Below are 25,376 nucleotides of genomic sequence, written 5' to 3' on the forward strand. Positions count from 1 at the left end.
AAATACGCAGTTGATTCTGCCAAAAGGAGGAATTTTCTTACATAAATAAGCAGATGGCCATAAAGAGTAACAAATTAGCTGACAGTATCAAAGTATCAGGATAGCCTGGAGACGTGTTTGCTACACTTGCAGACTCAACAGTGCAAGATCTCAGGGTGCACAACTGCAAAGATATTAGCAGGCACTCCACACAGGGTCATAAATGCAATCCTGATGTTGTATCCCAGTCACAGGATTTCAAGGAGGCACTGAAATAAGAGAAAATTGGGCTTATCCATGCAATGTGGTTAGAGTACTTCAATTGAAGAAGAACTGCTGTTATTCTTACACAATGCATTTGGTGCAGATTAGGGCATATAAATTCTCCCTACTTCCACGGATAGAGTAAATTCACAGTTACACACACATACACTCACCATACACTTGGGCCCATGTCACTAACATACACTCAGATTACTCTGTTAACACTGAACCTGTGGAAAGAAACCTCCTAAATGCCCTGCATCTACACTAAGGTCGATAAGACCAAATTGACACTGTCTTGAGTCATGATTTAAACAACAATAATCAAAATAGAGTACTCAATAATTGACAAGAAATAACCACCAACACTGTATTTAAAATAATGGTAATTTATCTAAAATTAGTTCAAAAGAAAAAATCAATTCAAAAGCAAAATCATTATTCTCATAGTTACCTATTCTAGCTAAATGTCATAAATGGGTCAGGACAGGTCTCTCAGTAGAAATCTCCCAAGTCGCCGTCCTCACAGCATCGATCCTCACCAACGCAAGTTTGGGAAGAAGTGGCCTCAGACCCTCTCTAAGCTAACAATACTTATAGTAAATTTTACAAATTAAAGTAACATAAAATGTTTTAGATATCCGCTGAACCGCTGAGCAGAGCGAGCAGGAAAGGATGTAGCATCGCTACATTTGGAAAATCTCCGCTCAGAAAAAATCACAAAAATAAAAAGACGGAAGAAGGAAACTCGAGTTTACAAATGTAACTTTTAAAATGTTCTTCCTCGGAATCATCACGAAGCCACCACTGTAATCACAAAGTTCATTGTGGCTCCCTTGTCCTCCAAGGTTACTTGGACTCACGCCCAGAGCTGCTGTCCTCACGGAAAACTTTCAAACCAGGCGAAGACTGTGGTCAAATGACTCTCGACCATGTTCAGCAAGGCCCTCTCATCAAAATTCGATCACTCGAACATAGGCTTTAAACGGCAGCCATTTTATCACAGGCCAAAACAGACCATCTTAATTAAAAGAGACAAAAACAACGTTACCACAGCATAGTGATTAAACAGTGTTAACCCCACTAATACCCTTATGTGTATGCAATTATCTAGCCTTTTGCAACATATTTAAGCATTAGTACACATTATTTCAAAAGCGTTTTGTGCTTTAAAACAAACAATACTTAGCAACATTCATTTAATAAAACCTGCACATTATTATTAAGCAACATATATGCATTCCCACGTGTAATTTCTCTTGTTAAACGTGTTGGTTAATCAAAATTTCACACAAAAACAAATAATTAAGATTACGATTAATATTTTTAATTCACAACACATAGACAAACTGGAGCTTCAAAACCCGATAAATTTTCAACAGAAAACTCTGCTCCAGCAATCCCCCCTTTGGTGATATTATCACCAAATAAACAACCCAAAAAAAAAAAATTTGTAAAAATTTAGTCCCATTTTAGGAGAAATTGAAAATGTCTTTTTTTCTCTTTTCACAACACCACACACCAGACTCCCTTTCATCATCCCTCTTCGTTTCCAAGTAAACACTCTCCCTCAATTCTTCTAATTCTATTTCTTGTGGATCTCTTTTTGACCTTTTATGTTTCTTTTCACTGTTTCTTTTAATTAATTTCTTTTTCCCTCCCCTGTTTTTACAACACAAACACCCCAATCTTAGTATTAATAAAGCAACAATTACACAAGTCAAAGGAAACAATATCTTACCTATAATAGTACTACCTATTTTTGCAATAAAACTCTTAACAGCAACTATTTTATTAGCTATTTTTGTCCAGATACTTTCAGCTTCCAGTGGTACTAATTCTTCATGCAAATCAGTAATATTTTTGATATAGACCTTCAGGTCTTTGCTTTCATCAGGAATGTAAGTGCAACAATGTTGAACTTTCAGCATTCCACAAACCCCACCCTCTTTGGCTAATAGAATATCAAGGGCAAGTCGATTTTGCATAGACATGGCACGTACGGCAATCAATTCCGTATTCACCAAAAGAAACCCTCCAGCGGTATTTGTCGATAAGCGATCCACCACTGTTGACAGTTTCCGAATTCCATATGCATTCAAAGAAATTCCCACTGCTGGAATTAAAGCTCCAAAGATATCACCTACAATTTCAGACCAAGTTTCTCTCTTAAAACGCGTTAGTAAATTAATATGTTCTACATCTTCTATTCTATCTATATGAAAAATCTTTGGAAAAACCAGGCCCACATAACACGTGCCATACCAATGGTCAGGCAACTTGTAATAAGCCTTGTTCCCACAAACATAATACACTCCTGGGAAAACTGGATCCTCTCCTCCTTTGAAACCCCATCCTGTTGCAATGAAGTATGTATCATGACACTCACTAGTCCCAACAAAATATGTATCATATTGGGATTTCCTTCTTGTAATGCATAGCTTACCCTTCTGTGGTGCATCTAGAGCTAAAGTTGGACTAGCCCCATTTCTCAATTCTTTCCCCATCTCAATGTCCCAAATTGTCTCACTCACTTTGTATTTTCCTGCCTTTTCATGCATGCTCATTCTCCTTTCCTCCACCATGTTTAGGAAAGCCTTCTCCTCTTCTTTCAAGCTGCAAGTTAAATTGTTCTTAAAAATGTAATCTAGTGTTAATTCTTCTTTCTCAATAAAAATCTCACCAAAAATGTTAGCTTCTTTAGCCGGATTCAGCTTTTTGTTCATAGGCAATTGCCCAAAAATACTATCTTTGTTAGACATCACATAATCTATTTTCCCTAACAAATAAAAAACACTACTCAATACACTACATGAAATTCCATACGTAGCTGGTAAATGGTGATAAGTAACACCCTCTGAAACGGATGCAGGTAACTGCATACATACGTAGCAATCCCTTACTTCCATTGTCTTCACATATTCATATAACAATTTTGAAAAAACATTACTAGAAAAATCATTAATTGACCTATCTTTATGTATGTAAGTATTACTAATTCTAGTTGGAACTACTTTTTGTGAATTCTTCTCTACATTAGTCACATTCTCAGTATGTATCTCAAATGTACCTATTGTAACTCTTAAAAGTAACTAATAAAGCTAATACACCCCATAGTAGCATTAATAATCCAGTACAGCAACAGCACATTCTACACCATCTTTTCAAGAAGGCACATTTACTTTGATTATTCTCTATGTTAGCCATTTTACTACTTTGACCGTGTCTTTTGACTTAGCCTCTACTACTCCACTACTGAATTTCTAAAACTCTGGATTACTTTAAACAATTAATTTCAGACTTTCTTCTTTTCACTTTTATCCAAGTGATTTCTTCTGTTCACTCAATTTGGATACTCATCACTCTTCACTTCATCTTCTTCAACATCAAATTGTATTAGATCTCCAACATCATCCTCAGTATCCGACTTTTCTCCAATGTCAGTCAAGATTACTTTCAGGATTTCACCTGTATCTTCCTCAACCACTTCACGTAAGGTCTCCTCTGGATTTCCCTGACTTTCTGCCTCTTCACCTTCAGACAGTGCCACGTACGACCATTCAGGCGACCTATACTTCTGGTTAGGTTTCCTTATCCTCTTGATCTCCTCTGGTTCTTTCGACTCTTTTCGCTTTTCACCTTTTGCTGAATTCTGACTCGATACCTCATTCACTTGTTCAGCTTTCGAGGTATTTGCTCTTATCAGTCTATATCTCAACCTCTTTATTCTGTTGTTAGGCCAAAGATCTCCTTTCACAATCTTTTTCGGTCTTACTTCTTTATTATTTCTTTCTCCAATCCAAGTTCTCTTTCTCAGAACTCGACCCTCTGATTTCTCATTCTCACTCTCATCCGTTTCTGTTTCAAATGCCTCTTGTTCTTCAGCAGTTTTCTTTTGCTCCACCGTCTTTTTCACCACTGTTTGAGACTTCCCTATTTCTGTCCCTCCTCGGGTCTCCAACACGCAATCTTCTTGCTGTCTACTTGTCCCTTCACCTAACTTATCAGGAATGTTCCCTACACCTCCTCGGGGGTCTTCCGCAATCTGTCCCTCTCTATCTTCTTCTAACCCTGCTTCTTCAGGTGTAATCTCAAGTGGTTCTTCAACCTCCTCATCTGATTCAGGAGTAGTCTCTGTGGAACTGCTCTTTTCTCTTCTTTTCCCTCCACTGCTTGTTGGAACTTCAGGCTCTCTTACAGAATCTGATCTCCCTTTTGAAACTCTCAATGTTTCTCTTGAAGCTTCTCCTGGAAAGAAAGAATCACCTGACTCTCTTCCTCCTTCAGTTCTTTCACAATTCTGATTCTTTCTCACTGGTTCTGTTTCTTCATCATCGCTAGAATCTGACTCTTCAAAATACTCCTTACCAGTCCCATCTTTTGGGTTTGGAACTCTCAGAGTATGACTTGCATGTACCCAGTTTTTCACACCAGCACACTTCACCGCAGTTGTCGTAGTCAGAATAACTTGTCTTGGCCTTCCCCACCTTGGAACCAAGCAATTTCTTCTTCTGTGCACTTTAATCCTCACCCAGTCCCCTGGACTCAGATCATGAGCTTGCTTCTTCTCAAGTGTGGTAGCGTCTTCTCCAACCTGGTGAAACACAGAATGAACTGCGTCAGCCAGGCCTTTACAGTAATCCAAAATCATGTCATCAGTTATTGTCATCAACTTATTGACAGGTACAAATGCATGACGCATTGCACGTCCCATCAAAATCTCGTGTGGACTCAAACCAGTAGTTCTATCTGGAGTAGATCTAATAGTCATTAGCACTAGAGGCAAGACATCAGGCCATTTCATTCCAGTGGCTAAACACATCTTACCAATTCTATTCTTGATTGTGCCATTTATCTGCTCCACAACACCAGAAGCCTCTGGTCTGTAAGCACAATGTAGCTTCTGCTGTATGCTCAATGCTTCACAAATCAAACTCATGAGCTCATTATAGAAGTGTCCACCTCTATCAGACTCAATCGTTACTGGAAACCCGTACCTAGGAATCAACTCTCTTAACAGTAACTTTGCCACTGTTATTCCATCATTTCTCCTAGTCGGATAGGCCTCCACCCATCTTGAGAACAAACAGACTACCACTAGAACATACCTCAATCTGTTCACTTGGGGCATTTCAATGAAATCTATCTGCATTCTCGTGAAAGGACCACCTTCTCTGCCTATCGTTCCCAAACTCACCACTGTCTTTTTCCCAGTGTTAAATTGTTGGCAAATCAAACATCTTTGACAAATGCTTTCTGCAATCATCCTGAACTTTGCATTGTACCAAGTTTGTTTAAAAGACCTGATCATCGCATCCCTTCCCAAATGTCCCTGGCCATGATACATCCTTGCCATTGCCGACAACATGGAATTAGGCATGACTGGTCTACCATCTCTATAGATCCAGACATGGTCTGTTTCTCTTGGGGCACAACCTGCCTTGATCCAGTCTTTCTTTTCTTCCTTTCCTGCCTCATCCTGCAACTGTTTCACCTCATCCCACGTTTCTAGGACATTAGTAAACATCACAGAACAAAAAGACATTTCCCCTTCTCGTTCCCTATTAATTGAGTGATTATTCTTCGCTCAATACTGTGCAATGTCATTTGCAAACCTGTTTCCAAGTGTTACAAAATCATCTCCTTGTCCATGAGCAGCACATTTCACAACTGCTAATTCTTTAGGCAGCTGTATCGCCTCAAGTAATTTTCCAATCACTTCAGCATTCTTTATTGGAGTCCCACTCGACGTCAAGAAACCTCTCTGTAGCCAAAGCTGGCCAAAATCATGCACAACTCCAAATCCATACTGACTATCAGTCATCACAGTCACTCTCAGATCTTTCCCAATTTCGCAAGCTTTCGTCAATGCCACCAATTCAGCAACTTGTGCAGATTTCACTCCTTTCAATGGTGAAGCTTCCATCACTTCTGAAACCTTGCACACTGCATATGCTGCACTCAGCACACCCTCATCATTCCTCAGACAGGATCCATCCACAAACAGCACATGATCACTCTCAAGCAATGGAAGATCTCTTATGTCTGGTCTCGGTTTTGTACAGTAATCCAACACATCCAAACAATTGTGATCATCTTCTGTCTTTATTCCCACACTTTCAATATCCGGCAACAATGTCGCTGGATTCACATTCACACATCTCTCAAGAGTCACATTTGATGCTCCCAGAATGACTTTCTCATATTTAGTCAGCCGACTATGTGACATGTACTGAGTTCTGCTTCTCGTCAAAAGAATTGCCACATTATGAGGTACGAATACCCTTACAGGATATCCCATTATGATTCCCTCACTCTGTTCCAGACTTCTGCATGTTGCAGCTACAGATTTCAGACAACCTGGTAAACCTACAGCTACAGGGTCAAGTGTCGATGAGAAGTACGCAATAGGCCTTCTCAGTAGTCCATGCTTCTGGATTAACACTGAAAGTGCACATCCATTTCTCTCACTGCAGTACAGCTCAAACTCTTTTTCATAGTCTGGCATACCCAAAGCAGGGGCTTCACACATTCTGCTTTTCAATTCCTCAAATGCTGCCATTTGTTCTCCATCTAGTTCCAATGGGTCTGTCATCTCACTTTTTGTCAGCTTAATCAGTGGATTTGCTATCAGGGAGAAATTAATTATCCACTGACGACAATAACCCACCATCCCCAGAAACATCCTCATTTCTCTCTGGGTCCTTGGGGCTTTCATTCCCCTGATGATTTTGATCATGTCATCAGTCACCTTTCTCAGACCTTTTTCAATATTGTGTCCAAGATAATGCACCTCTTTTTTGCAAAATTGCAATTTGGCTGGAGATACCTTTAACCCTCCATCTGCCAGATGATTGAGTAAAGCTATGGTATCTACTTCACAAGCTTCACGTGTCTTCGATGCCACAAGTAGGTCATCGATATACTGCACTAGTACCGAGTTTTCAGGCATGATCAAACTCTTCAATGACTTTTTCAATAATTGATTGAATATCGAAGGACTCTCTGTGTACCCCTGTGGGATTCGACACCATGCTAAAATACGCTGGCCAAACTTAAATGCAAAAATCGGCTGGCTGTCATGATGCAATGGAATTGAAAAGAAAGCATGACACAAATCAATCACTGTGTACCACTCAGCATCATGTGGAATCTGATACAAAATCACTGAAGGATTTGGCACAATAGGACAACATGCCACCACAATTTTGTTAACTTTTCTCAAATCTTGTACAATCCTGAACTTCCCATTAGGTTTCTTTAACCCCATTATCGGTGAGTTACACGGGCTACTCAGTAGTTCTCTCAAAACTCCTTGCTGAATCATTTTCTCAATAATAGGAGTTATTCCTTCAATTATTTCTGGTGTCATTTTGTACTGAGGAATGTTAGGATAAGTAATTCCCTCTTTCACTGAAATTTTCACAGGATCTACATTATTCATCAATCCCACATCCTCTCCAGTAAAATCCCAAACTGTCTTTTTCACTGTGTCTCTCAGCTCTTGAGGTAAATCCTCTGGATTAAACACAGCATATGTACCAATCATCTCACTTTCTCTATTATCTAGAGTCATTCGGTACAAAACATCCTCATCTTGTGTTTCAAAAGCTATTCCATCTGGAGTACAAAAAATTGTACAATTCATTTTACATAGCAGATCCCTGCCTAACAAGTTCACTGGACTAGTGTCACAGACTACGACTCTGTGCATGTCTGAAAATTTCCCTATTTGTACCCTTACTGGTTCAGTAAGACGCGTCTTGATTTGTGTATTGGCTACACCAACTACTTGGATTGCTTCATCCGATAGAGGAAGATTTCTAATATCTGCTGACCTGACAGTTGATCTCGTCGCACCTGTGTCTACTAAAAAAGTAACACTTTCTTCATTTATTTTCCCATCTACAAATGATCCTGCCTGGTCTATTTCTAGAGTTGCACCAAGTATGCACTCTTCCTCCTCTCCTCGGCACCGTCAATAATCACCTTCAGACTCACTCCCTTCATTCTTTAACAAATACTGTTGTACCTGGTTAGAACGCTTTGGTTTGTTTACCTGCTCCTCATTGTAGAATCCCGAATCCTGATTGTACTTTTGTGACCCTCTATTCTGCGGCAAGGGCGTTTTTGGCTCTTGACTCTGCTGTCTTACAACCTTCTGTTGGTGCTGCTGTTGATTATTCCCCTCGTTCTGCACCTGTTGATTTAAGGTTTTACTTTCATTATTCGCTAATGGTGGATTGGTACATTCAGATCTCCAAAGTCCCAGTTGGCCACAGTTGTGACAAGGGAACTTCTTTTTCGCCTCCTCTAAATTCCCCTTTGCTTTCCCCACATATCTGGGCCTATTCCCTGGATTATTTGCCTGTTCCACCATCTGTGCTTCTTGTCTCTCCGCAACCTTCACTTGTGCCCACATTGCCTTTTCTTTCAGCTTTCTCTGTTTTGCTTCAATTTCATCACTGAAGTACTTTGCATGCCTCAGAATCTCATCTATTTTCTTACTCTGCCAGTCCACTGTATGCTCACGAATTCTCTCACTAATCTCTGGTCTCAGGCCATATACAAATCTGTATACAAAATGACTCAAATCTTTGTCACCCAGGTGCTCATCTCCACTGAATTGTTTAAAAGCCAGTATCAGCCTCTCATAAAAAGCATGAACTGATTCTTTTGCTTCCTGATGTGTTCGATCTATCTTAACCCAGTCTGTTTCTTTTGGAGGAACTTTACTTTTCAGGTATACGATCACCTGATCATACTTCCTCATCACTTCTGGATCTGGTGCTCCTGTTCTCTGATCTCTTGGATATTCCTCAGTAGGCCAACTCACAACTATTTTACACTCAGCCCACAAGTTTGCTGGAACAATTATATCAAACAGACTATTCAGGTCAATCCACAGCACTTTTGACAACTTCACAAACCTGTCTACCTGCCTATACCACTCGACAGGCTTTTCTCTCAGTCGAGGGAAATCATTCGTGAATGATAAAATATCCTGTCTGGTCCATGGAACATGTACATATCCTCCTCCAGGTATTTCTCTCATAGGATAAGCATCCACTGTTTTCTCTTTTTCTCTCACAGGAAATGCTGAATAAGTCCTATCCACTGATTCTTCCCTTTTCTTATACCACCTATCCTTCCACTTTTCAACATCACCCCATTTTCGCAACAATGCAATCATTTCCTTAATCTGACCTGTTCTACCAGCACCATTCAGATTTTCAATGTCTTTGTCCGTAAAATCCATCCTGTAAGTCTTCTGCAATGCTTTTACCTTATCTATGTCTACTCCTTGTTCATTCGCTATTGCTCTTAACCTGTCATGCGTATTTTTAGCTCTCCAGGTTATGTTTTTACACATGAACAACAGTTCTCCATCATGATGATTTTTTAGAATGTCTGTAGGAATTGTCCCTGCAACAAGCTCCTCTAATTCTACGCGTAACCTGGCCACATCAATTGCCTGTGAATCTTTATCCCTCTTTTGAAGGACTCTCATCCAATCATTCAAATCTTCAGCTGTTATTTCAGTAGTTCTCTTCACTGGAACCACTTTTTCTGGCTTCCTCTGTGGTTCTAAAATTGGCATCCCTGAACAACTAGCATCACTAGCATCCAATCTCGAATTAAACTGTACCTCTAATCCCCCACTGCATGTGTCATGTCTGGATTGTCTCAAATCATCACTTTCTGTCCTTTTTCCTGAGTCTCCTGAGGGACCAGCCAAACTTGTTATCTTATTCCCAACATATGGAATCACCAAACCATTTTCACCCGTCCTCTGCTTATCAAAAACAGGCATAACCGGACCTATGGTTACAGGCACCGTAACAGCTTCTAGATTCTTCGTCAGTTCTCTAATCTTTTCAGTCAGTTCAGATATAGTTCTGTCTAATTCTCTCGTATTCTCATCACCACATCTTTTCTCTCTCTCTTTTTCTCTGAAAGGGTTACCACTTCTTAATTCAGGTGTCACAACTTCTGTCTCATTGATACTCAATGTATCTCTTATCGGAGAAACAACTGGTGTGCTCTCTTCTGGTTCTGGTCTATATGGAGGTGGTCTCTTGTAAATCATGTCATTCAAGACCTCATCCTCATACTCACTAACTCCATATCTTTTCACTTCTGCCTCAGGAAGCCTTTCCGCTCCCTTCCTTTCTTCCCTTTCGTCAACTGTTCTCATAGGATATAATCCTTCTGGCATACTAGCATCTCGCCATCTCCTCATTCGATAATGATGAGTTTCACGATCATGTTTTCTCCCAAACATGTATCTGTAATTGCCTCCAGACCTCTGTTTTTCTCGCTCATGTACTTCCTCTTCCCATTCCACCAAAGCCTCAAACTGTGTCGGCCTTGGTCTAGGTTCTAGACCCATCATTTTCTCCCGCAAATTTCTCAACACGGCCAAATTAAATGAACCATGTTCTGGGAATGCTAGAACACCATCTTCCTTAGTATACCTAGCCCAATTCTCCAACCATATACAGGTATGATACCCATATCTCGCAACCATGAAGGATGCAGGCGTTTTCGTTGGAGGTAACAATTCACCTTCTCTTGTTTTAACATCTTTATCCTTGTCAAACCATTTTTTAATTTTTCCGAACAAGGATTTTTTCTTTTTCTCTTCTTGGTAATACATTTTAGCGTTTACCAAAACTTTATAATCCCTTCCGTAATACAACTATACTGTACGATATTTTATCCAATAACAGCGCGACTCACACCAACGCACCAATCCTGGAACGTCTACGTCACCCTGTACCCCTTCCAATCCTTGCGCGGCTCACACCAACGCACCAATCCCAGCGCGAACACTGTACTGATCCAATATCCAATCAGAGCGCGGTCTGTTTGACGTCAGCAGTCGCTGCAGTCGCTCCTGCTCCTGTCTCCTGTCACTCGTCTACCCCTCCTTTACAAAACTTCTCAGTAGACTTCGTGTCAAATTCTACAAAATCTATTAGTTACAACATATAAACATCTCCATTGTCTGCTTCACTAACCACAGAATAGTAAAGAAAATCTTTTTCAAGAATCCCGTCTTTTCCCTGACACAGCACTCACTTCTGTTCCACTACGGAATTAATACTCTCGTTGACACAGTAGCACATCTCTCTACTCTGCCCTTCTAACATGCATTCATTAACTGTTTCCTCTAGGACTGCTCCAAAGAGTCTTACAATCAACTAAATGCTCATACATTCACGCACTTTCATACAAGAAAATATAGTACATACACACAGAATCCTGCTTTTCCGAGAACAGCTATCAGTCTGCCCTGCTACAGAATTATAACACACGTTAACCAAGCAGTATTTACCTCTGCCCAGTCCTTCAGACAAGCTCAGAAAATACCGTTACTTCTCCCGCGATAAGCTTTAACGGCAAACCTTACGGATCCCTAGGACTTAAGACCAGAGTTTCACAGATAACCTTCGCTACCATACACACTCCTTTTATACCAGAAATATATCCCTAATAGTAACACACGACGATGTCACTGATTCCGAACCCAGACAATGTGACGCGCAACTTCAATTGTCACACGTTTCTCCTGCATACGTACAGGACCAACAATCCCATCTTTCCCGAGAGCAGTATATACTTCCCTCTGCTCTACTACGGAATTGCTACTAGCTCCCAAGTTCCAGAAGCACTACATAAAACTCAATACGACGACTCCAACATATAGTATTAGTACATATACCAACATCAATCAATAATCAATAAATCAAAAAAGCCAATGTACAAGCAATCTAATCAGATCAAGACAATAATCAAAACCATCAAATTCTGCTACCAGGAAATTGGTGCAGATTAGGGCATATAAATTCTCCCTACTTCCACAGATAGAGTAAATTCACAGTTACACGCACATACACTCACCATACACTTCGGCCCATTTCACTAACATACACTCAGATTACTGAACCTGTGGAAAGAAACCTCCTAAATGCCCTGCATCTACACTAAGGTCGATAAGACCAAATTGACACTGTCTTGAGTCATGATTTAAACAACAATAATCAAAATAGAGTACTCAATAATTGACAAGAAATAACCACCAACACTGTATTTAAAATAATGGTAATTTATCTAAAATTAGTTCAAAAGAAAAAATCAATTCAAAAGCAAAATCATTATTCTCATAGTTACCTATTCTAGCTAAATGTCATAAATGGGTCAGGACAGGTCTCTCAGTAGAAATCTCCCAAGTCGCCGTCCTCACAGCATCGATCCTCACCAACGCAAGTTTGGGAAGAAGTGGCCTCAGACCCTCTCTAAGCTAACAATACTTATAGTAAATTTTACAAATTAAAGTAACATAAAATGTTTTAGATATCCGCTGAACCGCTGAGCAGAGCGAGCAGGAAAGGATGTAGCATCGCTACATTTGGAAAATCTCCGCTCAGAAAAAATCACAAAAATAAAAAGACGGAAGAAGGAAACTCGAGTTTACAAATGTAACTTTTAAAATGTTCTTCCTCGGAATCATCACGAAGCCACCACTGTAATCACAAAGTTCATTGTGGCTCCCTTGTCCTCCAAGGTTACTTGGACTCACGCCCAGAGCTGCTGTCCTCACGGAAAACTTTCAAACCAGGCGAAGACTGTGGTCAAATGACTCTCGACCATGTTCAGCAAGGCCCTCTCATCAAAATTCGATCACTCGAACATAGGCTTTAAACGGCAGCCATTTTATCACAGGCCAAAACAGACCATCTTAATTAAAAGAGACAAAAACAACGTTACCACAGCATAGTGATTAAACAGTGTTAACCCCACTAATACCCTTATGTGTATGCAATTATCTAGCCTTTTGCAACATATTTAAGCATTAGTACACATTATTTCAAAAGCGTTTTGTGCTTTAAAACAAACAACACTTAGCAACATTCATTTAATAAAACCTGCACATTATTATTAAGCAACATATATGCATTCCAACGTGTAATTTCTCTTGTTAAACGTGTTGGTTAATCAAAATTTCACACAAAAACAAATAATTAAGATTACGATTAATATTTTTAATTCACAACACATAGACAAACTGGAGCTTCAAAACCCGATAAATTTTCAACAGAAAACTCTGCTCCAGCACATTTACATATCATTCAAAGAAATTATTTAGCTTGACTGTTTTTGATTTCTGAATTCTTAAAATGTTATTTTAATTTGCATGTGTAAGTGTATAGTGGTTGTTGTGTGTTATGTTTTTCACAATAATGCTGAAATTAAAACAAATACAAAAAATGACTAACACGTTTGTGTTTCCCATTAGGTGACCCCAAAGTGTGCCAACCCAATGCCCATTATGGATGCAAGAGAACCTGTCGAGAAAACTGCGACAAGCTAAATGATATCAGACCTCCTGTGTGTATCGTGTCATGCCCGTGGGGGTGTGAATGTAATGATGGCTACATATTCAAGTCCAGTACATCGGAGGAGTGTGTAGAGTATGCAGCCTGTCAAGTAAATTGCCCTGAGAACATGCATTATGAGCCTTGCTCCAAATCCCCCAGATTGACCTGTGACAATCCGGATGTAAAACCTATTGAGGCGAGCCCCTGCTCCCCTTGGTGTGTCTGCAATGAGGGCTTTGTGCACCGCTCTTTTAAAAGTTTTGATGATCTCGTATGTGTGCCCATCAGTGAGTGCCCCAAATAGGAATAGGAAGACATGTCATGAAAAGAATGTCTGCGCTCATTCCATCAGTTATCTTTTCAGAAAAGGAATGCATTTAATGCTCAGTGGCTCTTCTCTTGAATTACCTTCTTGTTTCCCGAATGATCTGTCAATGATGCATGTTTTTTCAAAAACTGTTCTGCTTTCTATGCATCATTAAATTCATATTAGTAATGCTGTGAAGTCCTTTTGATCATGCACTAAGGTCTGCAAATGGATTTAGAATTATAGATTTGGTAAATGCATTTGTGTCTTCCATATGTTTATTGTTATATAGATGTGATGCAGAGCTTTCACCATGCTAATTTTGGTGGAAACTTGGGTTTAAACTGAGCGTCTTTTGATGAATCTTTATTTTAGACTGAGGCTGACATTAAAATCAATGCCTCACAAAGATAACAGAGCATATTAGATGTACAAACCATGAAGGTTTATTAAACAGTTAGCAAAGTTACGAATTCAGATCATCAAATTAGTTGAAATTAAATGACCAATACATGAATAAATTAGTATATTTATTTCAAAGCATTTCCAAATTCCTAATAGAGCAGCAAACTGTTATAAAGTTGTCTTAAAAAAGCAAAATAAATTCTGTTACCCATGAAGAGAAGATTCTACACAGAAAACCTAGGAAAGGATCAGGAGAAATTGGGAAGTGGTCAGAACAGGGCCTGTCAGCAAGGAAACCACTGAAAGGCAGTAAACAGCATCTGCTCAGGTGCACATGGAAAGGGAATTCTCTCCAAGAGTAAGGTAAAGCTTCTTCTAACAAGAAGGAAAGGGCATCTATCTATACATTGCATTCGTTGTAAATTGTTCATCTCTAACATTTCACTACACTTACATATGATTCCCAAGAGGGGAACCAATCAGTTTAAAGTAACAGAGGGATAAAATATTGTCATCGGTTTCACAAGCAGAAGCAGATTTCCAGCTTTCTAAATGTCCTTCAGACTCCAGTTTTCAGCAGCAATAACGAGATACATTGGGTGAAAACTGTACTTGGTAGATGCTTATTAACACAATGTAAGAATTTGGGTTCTAGGTTGAGACGGGTGGAAATCTCACTCAGACAACAAACACAGTCCTGGTCGGGGTGAACCACAATAGTCACTAAAGTAACGTGTGCTTAACTCTCTGGTAGCTTGGCACAAAAACAGTCAGCTTTAACTTAGAGGCAATGTGCAAAGAATTTAGGCAGTGCGCAATAATAAAGTACAAATACGACACAATAAAAATCTAAAGCCAATTTAGAAAAGTAGAACTAGAGTTATAAAATTGGAAATGTTTTATTGAAAAATAGTGGTAAAAAGAACAAAGTGCCAACTACGAAAATATTGTTGTGTGAGACTTGGTCAAAGTCATACTTTAAGACTGCCAACCATGAAGCACTGGTACCAGAGTTACCTTAAGACTTATAAAGTTTCTTGAAGATTTCTTGAGAAGGTAGAGACTTGAAGCAGGGAAGCCAGCAGGCAATATCCAAGTGGAAGCCGCCATCATCAGGGAGCTGCTGTACGAGGTTCTGCAGAAAAGTTCTACCGTAAGACTCTTCCAAAGTATATTTGCTTCAACATGGTAAAACTGCATGCTCTAGCCAAAGAGGGCTCAGAGAGACCGGATACTTACACCAAAAATTCCCAAGGAAAAGGATTCAACGCTGCGGAGTAAATTGGAATGGTACCTGACTAGCGATGCTCCTTGGCAGAAAGGTCACAATCTTCTGTCATTTCTCCAGGCATATTTAGGTGCAAAGGTTTCTTAGGTTCAGCATTTAGGATTATGTAGGAGGAGTATCACTTACACGCCTTCAAAGGGTCCAGGACTAGAGGGGCATCACTTGGGGGGGTTTGCACTAATTCCAGCACAGGCCAACAGTAGGGTTCAAAGCAGGTCTACTTGATACTGGTCATCTGGTCAGGTGCAGGGAGGCCTCTGGAAGCTTAATGTGTCCCTGTAGCTCACACAGTAGCTTTGGGGTCACACTGGTGGTGCTGGGCTCAATGGAGCAGGTCCAGTCCTCCTTCCTCAGAAAGCATCAGGGCAGTCCTTCTAGATCAGGGCAGTTCTTCTGGCAGAAGGGAGCAGGCCTTCTTTTGAATTTTCCACAGGCCTAAGAGTGTAATTAAGAACGGTCTTAACTGTCTCATTTTTATACATGTTACCGGTTATTGTGTGGTAGGACTGGTACTAGAAAACTTTTAAACTTGTCAAGAGTCCAAGATGTCAGGGGTGACAAGAGGCAGGGCAGGACTGATGTCAGGTTCCTTTGTGTATGCTGGAAGATAGGGTCTTTAAAGTGTAATTGGTCAGGGTACAGCTCGGTCCCAATCATCCTGTCTCCCAGCTATACCAAGGTCCTATTGTTCACTGTTCTGGCCCAATATGGATTACTAATGGGTGGCCCATTAACAGGCCTAGACAGATGAATACTCCTGCAATGCTTCAGAAACGTGTGTACAGGAAAATGCCAACTTTCTAAAAGTGGAATTTTCAAATCTAATCTAAAATCCAACTTTACCATGAAAGTTGTTTTTACATTACAATAAATGCAAACATCATATATCTACCTGCTTCCAATCCATAGTCAATACTTATTATTTTGAACATGGTAAATCAGTGTTAGCCTATGGCAGAGATAGGCCATAAAGTAGTGAAAAATTACTTAATGGGTTTTTCACTACCAGGACATATAAAACTTAAACACATGCCCTATTTTTTAAATATTATGCACCCTGCACTATAAGAGGTTAGGGCCTACCTTAGGGGTACATTATAGAAAGTAAAATGGAAAGTTTAGGTCTAGCAAAATATTTATTTTGACAGGTCAATATGTCAGTTTACAATTGCACTTAAGGTTGCAGTAGTAATCCCAAGACACATTTTAAAGTGCAACTTTAGTGGGTGGCTGCTGCCCACTAGTAACATTTCAATTAAAGGCCCTGGGTACATACAGTACCATATACTAATGTAAATTTAAATGTGTTTGTACTTGTATAGCGCACTGCCACCCCCAACGGGGGTATCCTGGCGCTTTTACTCATACCGCTGTGGAACCCTTCCTGGCCTTTCCCTGTGAAATGTCCACTCCTGGGCACCCCCATGGTGAAGACAGGCATCCCAGCGCTGCTGGGGCCGTTGTGGAGATTAAGCAAGTTATTGCCCAGAGTTGCAGCATGGGACCCATGATAAGAATAGGCACCAAGGCGGGAATTATCAGGTCCGAGGAAATTGAATCCAAGACCCACCGAGGCGGGGGATTGAACTCTGGTCCCGGGCCAGAATTCTGCATCAGGGTCTGCCGCTCTAACCATTGAGCCACACTTCTCCATAATTAAATGTGTCAATTAGATGTAGGCCCACTTTCCCATGTTTTAGGCTGATAGCACAAGTACTTTAGCACTGGGTAGCACTGGGTAGCACTGGTAAAGTGCAAAGAGTCTTAAAGTCGACTTTAATAAATTCAGCAAAGCAGGAAGAGTGAAGACAAGACATTTGGGATGACTGTACAGAGATGTCCAGCTCCAACTCACATACCATAAGAATGTCGTAAAATAAACTTTCACACAGAGAAATAAAATAAATGATAAATCGTTCAAAGTTGCTAACCCAGCCTTTCTCCAGAAATGAGAAAAAAGAATAAACACTACAAGAGCAAATATGGTAGCCTAACTTGGGCCATTTAAATATGTTCTGAACACAAACTTTTGAATCCTGTCACTGGGTACAAGTTATTAAAAATGTGTTTTGTCCCTACTAGGCAGTTTTAACCTCACTATCTCACTCGTTATATTTTGCTATGCATTGTGTCCTCACCACAACATCACTCTACTCTACTGAGGATACTAAATCTGTGGGATTTAGTATCCTTGGTAGTGTAGTGACATCTAAAAACATCCGCGAGCTCCTTCCTCCTAGATAGGAAGTTGTAGCTCTTAGTCAGACTAGGTCTTCCCACTAAGAGGAGATACCCAAATGATGAAGCATGCCATCTATGGTGGGTGAGGGTATTCATTGTGAAAGGGATTTCTCCCTTGTGGAGAATTGTGTGGGACATCAGTTTGTTATCTCATAGGGTACATGTGTATGGTAATATAGACCCAAGGATATGGTTTATGTCGAGAGTGTATTTTATAGGGGAAATATTTTCCTTGCAGGTCTTTAAACAGTTTCCCTTGGACACCCCCTTCTCCGTTTTTTGTGCTATGCATTTAAATAGGTTGCCTATATTAAATACAGTCGGTTGTATGGAAAATGCACAGAAAAAATGTGCAGGTTGCTTGTTAATTTGTGTATTTGTATTAAAACATTACATTATGAACAAATCTCTCCCAATCCCTCTCTCTGATGTCACCAGACATTGCACACATAATTCCCTCCAACAACTCACATTACGTAGCAATCGTCAACTTTTGAAGATTGTGTCTGGACATCCCAAAATCATGTAATTCATTGTATATGTGGCTCTGCAACTCTTTAAGTTCCACCTCAGCTTGATTTCTTTTTCTCTCATTCAATTTCATCAGTTGTTTACTGCCATTAGATTTTGGCCCACCCTTTGTGGTGATCAAATTTATCCAACTTATAAAAAGAAATAGGCATATCACAAAACTGCCAAATGGCCCTCAAGACCTGGCTGTTCGAATAAGCATCCAAGGCCTTCAAGCACATGGATACCCTATCTGGTGATTAGCTGAGATTCATAAATCCTGATTGATTGATTAAATGACGCAAATGAAAAATATTCATATAGAGCTTAGTATGCTTCCCAGAAAGGCACTACAAAAACTACTATGCCATCTACCAGCCACAGAACATCCTTCCCCCTAATTGCTTCCCAGGAATGTATCTCCCCTTCACATTTTTCACATCTCTAGAGAGTCAGAAATGTTAGTAACAAACGTATTAATTTTTGTTTCACTGGTTCAGCCCTGTTGAATGAGTAATATGCAGCAGGCTCTGCCCCCTTGTGCGAGCAAGATATCTAAAGCAAGCCTGTTGGTAAAACAATTGCCATTCTTGCCACAAACGCAGAATTATTAGCTGTTAAATCACCAGCAGTGTTAGTAGAGAGGTGGTCTACCAAAGTAGACCATTTTCGAATCAATAAATCATTTAAAACTACCCCTACAGAAGGAATCATAGCGCTGAAGATGTACTGCATTTTGGTCTCTTATAAAGTACTACACTTGGCACCTGCTTGAGTCGCTGCTCACTTATCACCTATTTCACCTAGGTAGTACACATTAGGGAACACTATAGCTAAGTAGCAACAACCAATCCGATATACTGTAGTTGGAAATAAGCATTCCTTCTGCATAACTTCCCTAATAACAGGCTCTTTTCCCTTCAACAACTCCCTTAGGCGTATATGCCCATTCACATTCACTCCATGCCAAAAATTCTGGATCTTGAACTTCATCATTCTCCATTACAACATAAAAGGTTCTCTTCTGCATCCTCAGTCCATTCTCGGTTTTGGATGTACCCTCTAAAACCTTCATCGGTTCTTCCTCCTTTCCCAAACTTTTTGTTTAGCCACTCCTTTCTTCTTCTTCAAGCTTCTATCTCCTCTCATTTAATTCTTCCATAAAATGTTTCTCATCCCTGCACAATTCACATGAGACATTAGAACTGGATGAGTTATTAGACTGTATTTATGAGAATGGTCCTATTAAAGTCAACATTCAAAGAACAGAATGGCTCCTTTCTGAAAATTCACAAGCCTAATTATATGTAAATTATCTAAAGGCAGGTTACAGTTTGAGAAATAATACTCGAAGTATGCAGGATGAAAGAAAAATTCATAAATACTTCAAGGCGTAGATTAATGACAAATGATGAGGTCACCAACTGCTGTTGAGGCAGATAAATAACTGCAAATATTGCACTCCTTTGCATTTATAACATTCGGATTTTCTTGCAATAACTAGGCCTGGGCTAAAAATCCGTTCCGCTCGTGGATATTGCGATAATTTGACATTTTCGCGTTCCGCGGAGAGCGCGAAAATGTCAAAATTTCCGCAATCAGCATTTTACAGGAAATTTTTTGCTTGCTCGTGCTGTAAAGTAATACATTCTCGCATGCGCGCGATCGCCTTACCTGAATCCCCGCGTTCGGCGACAAGTTTTCCCGATCCGGTCGCGTTCTCCACGAGATGTTGGATTGTTGGTAGCCATTTGCGCTGTCTCGCAACAGTTCGCGCCCACAGTAACGTTATTGTCGCGCGATCACGTCTTTCTTCTCGTGATCATGCACCGCGAGACAAGTGAAAACAAGATGGCCGCACCCGCGATCAACCGCATGGGTAAGTTGGTGAGCCACGACCACGCAGAAAGTACTGCGAACGGGCGGGAAAAAAACTTCCGGATCTTCGCGATATTTCCGTGTGTTTACGGAGATTTTTAACATTTTCGCGATAAATTTGCGAAAGTGAATTTCGCAAATTCTGCCCACCCCTAGCAATAACCAAAAGACCACATTCTCAGCAATATTTCCCCTGGAACTATCTCTATGCAATATATTCATCTATGTTGATCTTTTACATAGGCTTAGTCGACGGAAGATGCTCAGCTGAAGAATTCAGACTCACTAATACACCAATCACCAAGAAACTGGAATGATTGCCAATATTGTTACAATAGTGGATGGGCATAACTTGTGTAATTCTGTGTAGCATAACTACGCGGAATCGTTTACAAATTCCACAAGATTCACTGGAATTATGTAAGAAGAGTCATTCTTCATTTACCTCTATTTCCTTAGGGCTAAAATGTCCCCTATCATACAAAATAGATAAATAACACTAAGTGTAACCAAACAGCTGCTCACGCTTGCTGACTGTGCACTTGGGGTAGGATTTTCCCCCAGCTTACTCCTAGCTTTTAGCATGTGTTTCATAGTGCAAAATGCACCATTGCATCCAAAATGGACATGTGAATGTATTTAGGGCTAAGAAAATAGCACTAAATGCAACAGAACATGAACAGCAGCAACCGAAGGCTCACAAGCTCACTAAATGTGCTATTCCACTAGGATTGTTTCTTCTAAATTACTTTTAACTCTGGGAGTAGACATACTTGCATTATTATCCATAACTCCATGTGAAAGAGCAATGCATAATTATCAAAATTGCTCGGGCGCAATTGAGATTTTACCCACATCTAGGTAATATAACTCTACATTTGTTTGGTGAATTGGACACCATGGTTTTTCTCAAGTAAGATAAAAAAAAAGTAAAAAACTGAATTCTACTTCTTGATTCCACTGTGCAAATTCAGCAAACATATTAGTTTATTTGATGTATCAGCTCAGTTAATTTCAGAATCAGAAACTAACCCTGCATCCCAGATTCTCTAAAGTGACAGCCCTACTCTTCTGCTGTAGAACTGAGCCATAATAACTTCACAATATATTTAGTATATGAAGCACGAATATGTCACTTAAAATGAATCACTGAAAAATCGTTTAATTTTCAATGTGATAGCACTCTTCATAGAGGATTTCCAAAATCTTTCTATTGATTCTCAGTCTCACATGTTCTCAAGTAAGGCCCACTTCCAGAAAAGTAAGCCCTTTCAGAGGCTGAGTCCCTTTAGTTAGGCCTCCGTTGTTTCCCTGAACTTCTGACTACTGGCTGTTCACTGTAACTGTCACTTTTTACTTCTCTCTGTCTCTTTATGAGTCTTTTCTGGGACATGTTCCTCTGATGCAACAGTCATCAGTCCCACACCAATTTTTGGCTGCTTATCTCTTTTTCACTCTGCTCAATCAAAATTGCTTCTACCTTCTTCAAGCCTGGGATGCACACTTCCCATCTCTGCAGTTTGGTTTACTGTGGCTACTCTTGGCTAATTCACCACAGGCTCTACACTTGTCTCGCTTCGACTCTGAGACACTTTTGCACAATCTTGTCCTCCTTCGGGACGTTCGATTTGCACTGAAGTTTGATTCTGCAGATCAGTGGTTTTTGTCACCACTTCTTCATCACCTTGTCTCACTCTTTAGGTATGGGATGCATTAATTCACTTCAGATGGACTCTAGACTTCACAGCAGTGTTTGTTATAAGGATAACTTGGTAAGAACCACATCAGTAGTGCTCCAGGCATGATTTATTGATGTGTTTCTTCCCCAAGACCCAGTGCCCCAGACTTAGGTCATGACTCTGTTCTTGTTCTGAAAGTGGTGTAGCCAACTCAAACTGGTAAGGAACAGAATGCACCATGTCAACAAGTCATTTGCAGTAGCCATAAATTATATGAGTGCACATGCATCAAGCATATTTGCCTTCGCAAACAGTCCGATTCACAGAATCTTCCCATTTGCGAACACAAAAATGCTTTTAAGATGCAGCAAACCCTATTTTGCGATTCGGTAACCTGTTACCGAATTGCAAAATGGGTTTGCGATTCGCTATTAGGAAGGAGTGTGTTTAGGGCGTCCCTTCCTAATGCCGAATCGCATCCTTATGTAGGAATGTTTTGTGACCATAATGCAGTCGCAAACATTCATATTTTACCACCTCCTCAAAGTAGGCGGTAACCCATTTGCAAATGGGAAAGGGGCACCAAGGGACCCCTTCCCCTATGTGAATGTTTGTTACTGTGTTTTTAGAGAGCAGGCAGTAGTCCCACAGGCAACTTCCTACTCTTTGAAAATGAAAAGCAAAGTTTTAATTGAACTTTTTGTAAAGCATCTCTATTTCCTTTAAGGAAAACAGGCTGCTTTAAAAAAATAAATACTTTATTTATAAGCAATCACGGACATGATGGTCTTCTGACCTCAGCAGGCCACCATCCATGTGATTTTTGCGATTCCTAGGGGGTCGCAAATTGCGATCAACCTCATTAATTTTAATGAGGTGGAGCAATTTGCAAATCCCTAGGAATCACTATTTGAAACTCTTTGAGTTTCATACATTGTAAATTGTGATTACCTAATTGAGATTCTCAAGAATTCGCAATTAGGTATGCACAATTTACAATTTTGATGCATGTAGCCCTTAATCTGTGCACCCTAGGAAGTCTCATGGTCTTCTCCATCAGAACCTTGTGGGGGGAGAGGCCCTCTCTCCGAACAGGGCTGCTTCAGAGACCTGTCAGAACTAGGTGAAGGGTTTCAGACCATTTCAGGGAAATAGACATGCACACTTTGACAGATCGAGACTTCAGTGTCCCATTTATTTGTTTAACAATCTCAGACACCTCTGTCCTGTAACTGTAATGGAATCTTTGCATTGCTTGAAGTGCCACACACAGAATCCTCATGAAAACCATTCTTGAACTGGGTCCAGGAATCGGAACCCAAGGAAACTGGCAGGCCGAACCGAGGGATCAACTCCCTCTATAATAGTTTGGTCACTGTGAGACTTCCATGTCAGGTAAACTTCCACTCAATGAGAAAATAGACAGACTACAAGCAAGATATAGTGGTATCCATTACAAATGGACATTTCCACAAAGTCAATTCTATTAAAGGCACCACCTGATCTTCCTATCTAACTCACAGTCATGATTGTCATTTTGCCCGCACCTAACTACTGGAAAGTAACATATCTGTGACACATTCTTAACAATGACACGGAAATGGGGAATAAGCCCAAAAGACTTGAAGAAAGAAACCATAGCATTTCTCCCCATGTGAGCACGATCTTGGGAATACCTTGCCTTGGAATACAATGTGGCATCCAGTAGGTCTGGGCTCCCATTTTTTGAAACCCAGATCTCATCCTGATTCCTCACACACCAAGACCTGATGCAGATCTCATGTTTGTGTTCTCGGGCTCATTCCTGAATACTCTTAACTTCCTCCAGCAACATTCAACAGCATGTTCGAAACAGCGTTATCAATATTAAGTATGCAGTAATGTAAAACCTTTCCACTATTGTGTGCTGCACATTTCACGGCAGCTATCTCATTGGTCAATAGCAATGAATACATTAAGGACATAACATAGTTTCCATTACTAATTGGGGGGCAATCACAACCAGACAGTCATGGTCAACCCCATCATCATCTTCATCAGACATAGGAAAACACAAAAGTATACCAAAGTGTGGCATCACTTTAGAGTGACATTTTCAGTCGCTAGAATCCTTTACTTGTATCTGGTGAGTCTGCTATTTGTCATGTGTTGTGGTAGAATATGAGATTAAAAAATCTCACATGTGTGAGGAACTACCACAGTAAGTGAATAAAATATAATATCATTTTTAATAATCTTTTTAAAAACCATAAAAGTACATTAAAATAAAATCATAAAGAACAATAACATCAACAAAAGGAGATGAAAGCTCTAAAATACAAGGTAATACTCAGATCGCACATCTTTTTGCATAATGACAATCACCAGCACTTAATAACAAAAAAAGAGAGGCAATAACAGTAATTGAACATAAATAAGAACGAGGTTCTTGAGTCTTCAATATTGCGTCTGTATTCTTCTTTAATATTCTTAATTCAACACATGTGCAGCCAACGCGCTTCACCCTAAACAGGGCTTTATCAGGGTAAGACTAGTATCTCACTATAGATTTTAGAATGTACAGCGTCATCAAAAAAGGCGAATGTCGAGGTGTAAAACCTTCCTTATGCACTTGAGTGAATCACGTCCTCTGCATGGATCTTGGTTGAATTGTGAGTAATCAGGAGCTACATGTTTAAGGATAAAATCCAGCAATGAAGGCCGATTAATCACTTATTCGGGCATTATAAACTCCTTCAAGTCCGAGAGATGTTTAAAGTAGTGTGGGCCGTGTACGGCTCGCCTTCCATTTTGACGTTGACAACGGATCTGGAACAACGACTCAGGGCTTCCTTACCAGCACTTGTATGGTATTCAAAACTTTTCATGCAATAAAAATATACATGCTTCTGGGACTTATCAACCAGTTACTCTGCTGTAATGGCGATCTATTCCAGTAAAGTGCAAGTGCAACAACCCTATATCTAAAACAGGCCCTAAAAATATTATTTCATTATATACAGATGGACAATCAATGTTTTAGAGCACCTGGGGCTGGCCGTCCTCCCTCTCGCTCCTCTCCAGCATAGTTGTTAGTGGCCCAGATGTGATCCACCCCAATGCTGAGCTGCCAGCCTTGTCAAGTTCCACCTCAGCAAGATGGGCAAATACAGGTCTGCCCGTTCGGCACCTACACAGACACAGACAAAAATTAATCAGTTCCCAGCTGGCAATTCCACTGGCTCCTCAGGTCGACCAGACAGTAACGGGCTTGGCCCCTCAACTGCAGACCTTACCATGATACTACAGGTGATTCATACCTCACAATCATTGGTGGACAACAAGATAGGAGAGGTTTGAATGAACGTGGCCCTACTGCGCAAGGATCTCCGCAATGGTACAGCATGGGTCATGGAGGCCGAATACCAGATCTCCTCCAGTGAAGATGACATCTCCACTCT

The 25,376-nt window shown here is 40.2% G+C and overlaps 1 protein-coding gene across 1 annotated transcript in view; it reads left to right on the top strand.

Annotated features, from left to right (window-relative positions):
• The window catches only part of LOC146809261 (inducible metalloproteinase inhibitor protein-like), a 159,708-nt gene extending 145,584 nt beyond the window's left edge, over window positions 1-14,124 (top strand). Inside the window, exon 4 of the mRNA XM_085616083.1 lies at window positions 13,547-14,124. Coding sequence (XP_085472209.1) covers window positions 13,547-13,932 — 386 coding nt within the window. The 3' untranslated portion in view covers window positions 13,933-14,124. The remainder of the gene's footprint in view (window positions 1-13,546) is intronic.
• Window positions 14,125-25,376: the final 11,252 nt, after the last annotated feature.

The sequence above is a fragment of the Triturus cristatus genome, chromosome 7 (assembly GCF_964204655.1).
Source record: "Triturus cristatus chromosome 7, aTriCri1.1, whole genome shotgun sequence".
In the NCBI taxonomy this organism is placed as follows: domain Eukaryota; kingdom Metazoa; phylum Chordata; class Amphibia; order Caudata; family Salamandridae; genus Triturus; species Triturus cristatus.